Below are 9,077 nucleotides of genomic sequence, written 5' to 3'. Positions count from 1 at the left end.
TTCCTGTAACTGCTTTGAGGGACTGGGGGAAGGAATAGGAGTCAAAATTTGAGTGCCACTGTTCTAAGCGCTGGGGTAGATACAGGATAATCAGGTTGGACATTAGTAAATGATTTTTGTGTCTGTCTCCCAGGAGAGACTGTAAGTTCCTAGAAGGTAGGGCTCATATCTACTGATTCTTTCATACTCTCCCAAGTGCTTGACATTGTGCCCTACACACATTAGGTGCTTAATCAGTATAATTGATTGATTAGTTGTAAATCTTGTCGGAGTCTGGGTCCCCTGCTAGACTTCAAAGGAGAACAGGGATCACTTTTTCTAACTTTACTGTGCTGTCCCGAGTGCTTAACACAGTGATCCACACACAGTAAGAGCTCAATATATATAACTGATTTATTGAGAGAATGGTTGAGTGATCAGTCTTTCAACTCTTCTCCCACCTGCATTCTACCTACTCTTTCAGTGCCCTCAGGAATCAATGATGAGAAACCAAACAGCAGTGACAGAGTTCATTCTCCTCGGCTTGACGGATGATCCAGAGTTTCAGGCTCTGCTTTTCCTTTTCCTATTTACCACCTATTTGCTGAGCATCGCCGGGAACCTGACCATCATCACCCTTACCCTGCTCGACTCCCGCCTCTGCACCCCCATGTATTTCTTCCTGCGTAATTTCTCCTTCCTGGAGATCTCCTTCACGTCCGTCTTTGTCCCCAAAATGCTGGTCAGCATCGGGACTGGAAACAAGACCATTAGCTTTGATGCCTGTTTTGCACAGTTCTTCTTCGCCATCTTGCTGGGGGCGACAGAGTTCTTCCTCTTGGCTGCCATGTCCTACGACCGTTATGTAGCCATCTGTCGGCCCCTGCACTACAAGACCATCATGAGTGGCAGTGTTTGCATCCTGCTGGTTCTCTGTTCCTGGGTGTCCGGCTTGCTTACTGTTTTAGTGCCCAACATCATGATCAGCCAGCTACCTTTCTGTGGCCCCAACGTAATCAACCATTACTGCTGTGACTACATAATATTACTGCAGCTGGCCTGCTCGGACACCCTCCCCATAGAGGTCATAGTCCTTGTCTTGGCGGTGGTGACACTCCTGGTCACCCTGGCGCTAGTGACCATGTCCTACACAGCCATTGTCCGTGCCATCCTGAGACTGCCTTCTGCCCAGCAGAGGAAAAAGGCCTTTTCCACCTGCTCCTCCCACATGGTCGTGGTCTCCATCTCCTATGGCAGCTGCATCTTCATGTATGTCAATCCGTTTCCCAAGGAAGACTTAGACTACAGTAAAAGGGTGGCCATGCTCCACACCTCTGTGGTTCCGTTGCTCAACCCCTTCATCTACACCCTGCGGAACCAGCAGGTCAAGCAAGCCTTCAGGGATGTGGTAGGAAAAGTAAACATTTTTCACAGGAAGTGAGAGTCTTGTTGGACATCAGGATGTCAAATCCCAGTAAGGAGGGATCCACAAAGATGGAAGATAGTGGGTCAGACCAATGATCCTCCCAGACCAGAACTCTCTATCTTCAGTGGCAACAAGACAATATGTAGAGATAGGAATATGAATGTCCTGGATGGTATCCATCTACAAGGTTAGAGTGCAAGCTCCTTCAGGGCAGGGAGCGTGTCTTCTCCCACTACTCTATGCTCTCTCCAGGGCTTAGTGTAGGACTGTGCAAGCAGTAGGCATTCATTTAATATTTTTGATAGATTGCTGGTGAGGGGCTGATCACCTGACACCCCCCAGTTTCTCCATAATAACTCCTTACTGACTGCCCAACCATATATCACACAAATCCTTGACCACAGTCACACCCCCTTTAGATACAAATTAGAGATTTATAACTCTTCCATTGGTAGATGATGAACCTGATGCAGTATGGAATGTCTTAGGGCTTTAAGTGTTTTAGGTTCTTGGGTTTCTGTACCACGTCATGCACTTAAGTGATGTATTTTTGTCCATTTTCTCCTCAGGATCCCACTTGTTCCCAGACCACCCCCTCCATACACCCACCCACAAATATTGATTGATTTACTCTCTCCCTCAGCACATAAGCCTATATGTATCATCGATTGTACAGTAAACCTATTTATTCTGATTATCCTGTTGATAACATTTTGGGGTTTTTTGGGGTCTGTTTTTGTAGAGTGGAAGTTCCTTGTGGGAAGGAAACCTGTCATGTAGATCTACTGCACTTTCCCAACATTTATTACTGTGTGTTGTGTCCAGTGGGGCTCAGCAAATACCACCATGCTGGTCTAGATATTTGTCATATCTTTACTCAATTACTACTTCCCAGTCCTTGCAGACCTCTCTGTCACCAGTCTCTCCCCTCCCTTGCCCACACTTCACTCTGCTATCCAGATCATTTTTTCTTAAACATCACAATGCCTCATCTTATTCATCTGTAAAATAGGGATTCAATGATTGTTCTCCCTCCTACTTAGACTGTGAAACCCTTGTGGAACCATGACTGTCTCTGACCCAATTAACATGTACCTACGCCAGTGTGTAGTACAGTGCTTGTCCCATAGTAAGTGTAAAATAAATATTTCTATTTTTTATTATGGTTACTTATAAATTTTCTTAGATGGACCTAATCCATCTCAAATTCACCCCCATGTCACTGCTCAAGAAACCCAAGACCCGACTACTCCTGTCTTTTAACTTTCACCTTCAACCCCCTGTGCCCCCAACTTCTCTTGCCACTATTGATCTTGCTAATAACTTTGCTAAATAAATTGAAATCATTCGTGTGAACTCCCTAAATTCTCCTCCATCTCCTCCCTAGGTCCTTCTTACCCTTGTCCTGGTGCTTTGGGAACAGTGTGCTATAAGTACTTCTTGGATAGGGCCCTGAAGAGAAGTGAAGCTCAGAGTGGCAAAGTGACTTGCTAAAGGTCATACAGAAAGAACACAGACATTGCCAGAAAAAAAGGACCCCCAAAGGAGGAGGCTTGGCAGTTAGGAGAAAATGAGGGGACACTAATGTGATTAATTTTGATGACTGAAATTGTGAATATTTGTATTTCCTTATCTTTCATTCGAATCTAAGCTCCTTGTGAACAAGGATTGTGTCATTCCTTTATTCTGTACCTCCCAAACACTTGGTGTCAATCAGTAGAATTTACTGAACACTTACTCCGGACTGAGCACTGTACTAAGCACTTGGGAGATTACAATAGAGACACAATCCCTGCCCTGAAAGAATTTACAGTCTAGTGGAGAAGACAGATACATATGTAAATCACAGCTGGTTGGGAAGAAATAGAGTTTAAAGATATGGTAAGTGCAAAGGGATCAGGTGCAAGTGCCCAAGTGCTCAGGTGATGCAGAAATGATGGGGTAGAAGTTGGGGAAAATAGGGTGGGGAGATTTGAGACTAATCAGAAAAGACCTCCTGGAGGAGATGTGATTAGCAGTGGTCTGCCACTTGTGAAGTGGGAGGAAGTTCCAAGTTAGGGGGAGGGCATGATTAAAGGGTCAACAGCAAAAAAATCAGTGCACTATGGGTGTTCAAAAATACTAATTCTACTACTCCTCCAGTGGGCTATATTTTTTGAGTACTAATTCCTTTTGGGCAGAGGAATATGTCACTTTTAAATTCTGTATTTCCAGAGAGCTCAAAACAGTGCAATACACCCAGGGGGTGCTCAATAAGTACTACTGGTATGGCTTAGTGAATGCAACATGCACCTGGAAGTCAGAAGGACCTGGGTTCTAATCCTGGCTCTGCCACATGTCTGCTGTGTGACCTTGAGCAAGTCACTTAACTTCTCTGGGCCTCAGTTACCTCATCTGTAAAATGGGGATTAAGAGTGTGAGCCCCATGTGGGGCAGGGACTGTGTCCAACCTGATTGATTTGTCTCTACCCTAGCTCTTAGAACAGTACTTAACCCAGAGTAAGCACTTAACAAGTACCATAACTGTAATTATTATAACCACTACTTTTGGGGAGTGTGATTTCAGAGAGAAGCCATTTTCTTTCCCAAGATCCTTTTCAGGGCCTCCTTGACATCTTTGTTCCTCAGGGAATAAATCATAGGGTTCAGCATGGGGGTGATGAGGGTGTAGCACACGGCAGCCACCTTGCGACACTCAGGGGATGAGGGTGGGGTGAGGTAAACGAAAGCCACGGTTCCATAGAGGAGGCTCACGACGCCCAGGTGAGAGCCACAGGTGGAGACAGCCTTCTTGCGTCCCTCAGAGGAGTGGATCTTCAGGATGGCAGAGCCAATGCTGGTGTAAGAGCCCAGGATAACCAGGACAGTAGGCAGGATGATGACTGAAGCCAGTACTAAGGACACTGCCTCCTCGACAGAAGTGTTGGAGCATGTGATCCGGCGGAGTGGCTGGGAATCGCAGTAGAAGTGTTCGATGACCCGTGAGGCACAGAAGCTCATAGAGAATGTCATGGTACACTGGAGAGTGGAGCTGATACAGCCACAGGCATACGAGCCAGCCACTAGCCAGATGCAGAGGGACCGAGACATGCGGGAGGGGTAGAGGAGTGGTGAGCAGATAGCGACCAGTCTGTCGTAGGCCATGGCAGCCAGGATGAAGCCCTCGGTCACAATGAAGGTAGTAAACAGGAAGAATTGGGCAGCACAGCCCGCGAAGGAAATGGACTTACCCTGTTCCCAGAAGCCGGCCAGTGCCTTGGGGGCGATGGCGGAGGTGTAAGAGAGGTCAATGAAGGACAGGTTCTGGAGGAAGAAGTACATAGGGGTATGGAGCTGGGGATCCCCTTGTATCACGGCTATCATGCAAATGTTCCCCACCAGCACCAGACAGTAGGCCATCAGGAACGCTAGGAAGAGGAAGATCTGGAGTTCTGGGCTTACCCTAAAGCCCACGAGGATGAAATAGGTTTCCACCGACTGATTGGCTTCTCCCTCACTGCCCATCCAGGAGGTCTGCTGAGAAGCAAAGACCATGTTAATTTGGAAGCAGACGTGGTAATAACACTAGTATGATGATAATGGTATTTGTTAAGCGTTTACTAAGTACTAGGCATTATACTAAGCACTAGGAAAGGTACAAGATAATCAGGTTAGACACAGCCCAGGTCCCACATGGAGCTCACAGTCTTAATCCCATTTTACAGATGAGGTAACTGAGGTTCAGGCAAGAGAAGTGACTTGCCCAAGGTTACACAGGAGACTAGTGGTGGAACCGGGATTAGAACCAATGTCCTTCTGACTCCCAGGCCTGCGCCCTATCCACCAGGCCATGCTGTTTCTCAACAGTGCTACTGCTATTACCACTACAATCCTTACTATTATTATTACTACTAGTACTAGATAGCTACTATTATAAGTACTATTAATAGTATAGTTACTATTATTACTAGTAGTACTAGTAACTGTTCTATTAATAATAATTATAATAGTAGTTGTCTAGTTGCCTGTTAGCAAATCTATGCTCCAAGCTACCATTGCCAGCAGTGAATGCCAGTTGCTGGGGCAGCTCAGAGCCCAATTACTGAGGTCTGGGGCAAAGAGCAAGGGTCACCTGAGAGAAGAGACAGTGGACCCGCTGCTCCAGCTAGAATATAAATTCCTGGGGTAGGGAGTGAAGGGGAAGCTAGCTAGGAATATTGAAAGTAACAGTAGAAATTAGTAGAGTTCAGACCTCAAAAAGCTATACAGAATGTATCAGGTACCCAACAAAACTATAGGCAGAGAGAAGGGCGTGGACTCGAGGGGCAGGATCTGTGCCTAATTCCCTCTTGTGTACTCTTTCACAATGCTTAGTACAGTGCTCTGCACATACTAAGTGCTTAATAAATGCTATTTCTAGTACTAGTAGTACTCAAGATAATATTTCTAGCAGTAATGGTAGTGGTAGTAACTTGCTCCTCCCACTTGTAGAGAAGCAGCATGGTCTAGTGGAAAGAGCAAGGGCCTAGAAAAAAAACCTGGGTTCTAATCCTGGCTCCGCCGCTTATCTGCTGGATGACCTTGGGCAAATCACAACTTCTCTGTGCCTCATTTACCTCCTCTACAAAATGGGGATGAATCTGTGAGCCCCAAATAAAACAGGGATTGGATCTGACCTGATTACCTTGTATCTACCCCAGCACTTAGTATAGTGCCTGGCACATAGTAAGCTCTTAACAAATACCACAATAATAATAATTATTATTGTACACTGTACCAAACCACTTCATTCTCTCTTACGCTACCTTAATAATGTTGGTATTTGTTAAGCACTTACTATGTGCAGAGCACTGTTCTAAGCACTGGGGTAGACACAGGGGAGTCAGGTTGTCCCACGTGGGGCTCACAGTCTTAATCCCCATTTTACAGATGAGGGAACTGAGGCACAGAGAAGTTAAGTGACTTGCCCACAGTCACACAGCCGACAAGTGGCAGAGCTGGGATTCGAACTCATGAGCCCTGACTCCAAAGCCCGTACTCTTTCCACTGTGCCACGCTGCTATCTACCTTGGGATGTACCTTTTATTCTCTGAGCAGTGAGAGGGCCAGAGAGGAGGGTTTCCTGGAGCTGCAGCAAGAGGGATTAGGCTAGACAACAGGGTGCACTTTTCAACAGAATCAGGGCTAGGAAATCCCTCTTAAAACCATATGTGGAAACTGGTCACTTTACAGGCAGGGAGATGACTGCAATAATCTCCTCTCCTCCAGTCTGAGCACCATAAAGGTAAACTACAGAAACAGAGATGGCAGCATGGGAGACAGAGAGGCAGAGTGGCCTAGTAAAAAGAACTAGGGGCCAGGAATCTGGAAACCAGGCTTAAATCCCATCATCATCATCATCAGTGGTATTTACTGAGCATTTACTGTGTGCAGAGCACTGTATTAAGCTCTTGGGAGATACTGTTCTGCTCTGGCCCTGCTATGGGACTGTGAGCAAGTCATTTCATCTCTCTGTGCCTATTTCTTCATCTCAGTCATAGATCATGAGCCTGGGGTGGGACAGGGGCTGGATCTGATATGACCATCTTATATCTACTTTAGCGTTTAGCGCTCTCCCCCCAATTCAGAGCCTTACTGAAGGCCACCTCCTCATTCATTCATTCATTCAATCATATTTATTGATTTTGGGATCTTAGTAGAGGACATGCCGCGAAGCAGCGTGGCTCAGTGGAAAGAGCGTGGGCTTGGGAGTCAGAGGTCATAGGTTCGAATCCTGGCTCCACCACTTGTCAGCTGTGTGACTTTGGACAAGACACTTAACTTTTCTGTGCCTCAGTTACCTCATCTATAAAATGGTGATTAAGACTGTGAACCCCACATGGGACAACCTGATTATCTTGTATCCCCCCTAGCACTTAGAACAGTGCTTGGCACATAGTAAACACTTAACAAATGCTATCATTATTATTATTATTACATAGTAAGTATTTAATAAATACTGTAATTAAGTAATTATTAACCTTGGATTCTGGGGTGCTTGATGTAGAAGTAGCGGTTTCTCAGAAATCACATCTTCTATCTCTATGTACTCCCCCAAGCTGTACCCAAGGACAATTCTATCAATGCTACTCAGTCTTTTTCCCCTGAAAGCTGCCAGCGGGTGCAGTCTGAAGCCCAAGTTCTTGGTCTCTCTGCCAGGAAAGTACAAGACTTAGTGCCGACTCAGCAGCCTTGTGGATAACAAATCTCCTCTGAAGGAAGTTTTACACTTCAGTCCAGAAGATCCAGTGTTTTCTAAACCTGAGATGGATCTGCTTTCCTTGCCCACGTGTTCTTCCCCTGATTCCCTCCCTGTTTCCTTTTCTCTAGGCCTCAGCAGCTGGCCAATCAGAGGGACTACCTCATCCCCTCTGGGCACAGAAGATCTGGATTCTAGCCCCAGCATGGCCACTGGCCTGCTAGGTAACGTTAGTCAAGTCATGTCACTTTTCTGGGCCTCAGTTTCCTCATCTGTAAAATAATGCCTGCTTTTTCTTCCCTTGCAGGAGTGTTGTGAGGATGAAAAATAAGAACTTCAGAATGTTTTTAAAAATGCTAAGCAAAAAACTAAGGCATGACTTCTTCCACTTTCTCATCCCACTCCTCCTCTGCCTCTTCTTTTTCCTCCTCCTTTTCCTCCTTCTCCTCCTCTTACTTCTCCTCCTCTTTCTCCTCCCCTCCTGATAGTAGCTTCTCTACGATGAGCAGCCTAAAAGATTGGTATTGTTAGTGTTATTGAGAAACCTGTGAATTCCAATAAATTAAAAACATGAACCAGGCAGCACTGGGATAGGTACAATAATAATAATAATAATAATGTTGGTATTTGTTAAGCGCTTATTATGTGCAGAGCACTGTTCTAAGTGCTAGGGGAGATACAGGGACATCAGGATGACCCACGTGAGCCTCACAGTTAATCCCCATTTTACAGATGAAGTTAAGTGACTTGCCCACGGTCACACAGCTGACAAGTGGTAGAACCAGGATTGGATTAGAACCCACGACCTCTGATTCCCAAGCCTGTACTCTTTTCACTAAGCCATGCTGCTTCTTCGAGGGCTAATGTCCCTTACACTATAGGCCCTGGTTGGGTCAGGGATTCTGTCCAGTCTGATTATCCTGTATTTGTGCCAGTGCTCAACACAGTACCTGGTCCCATAGTAAGTATTAGCGGTAGTAATAGTAGTAATAGTGAAGACCAGGACTTCTCATCTTCCCTGCAGTAACAGCAACAGAATTAGTAGTAGTAGTAGCAGCAGCAAGTTCTGATAGGCTTGTGGGGAGACCATCCAGACTCCAGGGTGTGGGTTTAAAACCTGTCTCCCCCTCTTGACTTTGAGCTCATTGTGGTCAGGGAATGTGGCTGTTTGTTGTTATATTGTACTCTCCCAAGCGCTTAGTACAGTGCTTTGTCCACACTAAGTGCTCAATAAATATGATTGAGTGAATGAATGAATGAATCAAATAGGGGAGACGCTCAAAGTGAGGCCCTGTCTGAACTAGGTGATCTCTTAAGGAAGCTAAGATTCTATAAGTCACTTTACCCTCATCACATTCAAGTCCTCAAAGCACTCAATCACCTTGCCTCCTCCTACCTTACCTCACTGCTCTCCTACTAAAACCCAGCCTACACACTTCGCTCCTCTAACGCCAA

General features: G+C 45.7%; 2 protein-coding genes across 2 annotated transcripts; one reads left to right on the top strand and one right to left on the bottom strand.

Annotated features, from left to right (window-relative positions):
* Window positions 1–478: 478 nt before the first annotated feature.
* LOC100086493 (olfactory receptor 6C4-like) lies at window positions 479–1,420 on the top strand. Its single transcript, XM_007663573.2, has one exon. The coding sequence runs from the start codon at window positions 479–481 to the stop codon at window positions 1,418–1,420; it is 942 nt and encodes a 313-aa protein (XP_007661763.2).
* A 2,547-nt stretch (window positions 1,421–3,967) lies between these two features.
* On the bottom strand, window positions 3,968–4,924 carry LOC100086479 (olfactory receptor 9K2). Its single transcript, XM_001516543.2, has one exon. The coding sequence runs from the start codon at window positions 4,907–4,909 to the stop codon at window positions 3,968–3,970; it is 942 nt and encodes a 313-aa protein (XP_001516593.2). The 5' UTR covers window positions 4,910–4,924.
* Between the last annotated feature and the right edge of the window lie 4,153 nt (window positions 4,925–9,077).

This window comes from Ornithorhynchus anatinus, chromosome 10, assembly GCF_004115215.2.
Source record: "Ornithorhynchus anatinus isolate Pmale09 chromosome 10, mOrnAna1.pri.v4, whole genome shotgun sequence".
Lineage (NCBI taxonomy): Eukaryota > Metazoa > Chordata > Mammalia > Monotremata > Ornithorhynchidae > Ornithorhynchus > Ornithorhynchus anatinus.
The sequence above is the reverse complement of the archived record's forward strand: the minus strand, read 5'-3'. Positions and strand labels throughout refer to the sequence as shown.

Coding starts and splice junctions, on each gene's coding strand:
- LOC100086493 (XM_007663573.2), top strand. CDS start 479: ATGATGAGAAACCAAACAGCAGTGACAGAGTTCATTCTCCTCGGCTTG.
- LOC100086479 (XM_001516543.2), bottom strand. CDS start 4,909: ATGGGCAGTGAGGGAGAAGCCAATCAGTCGGTGGAAACCTATTTCATC.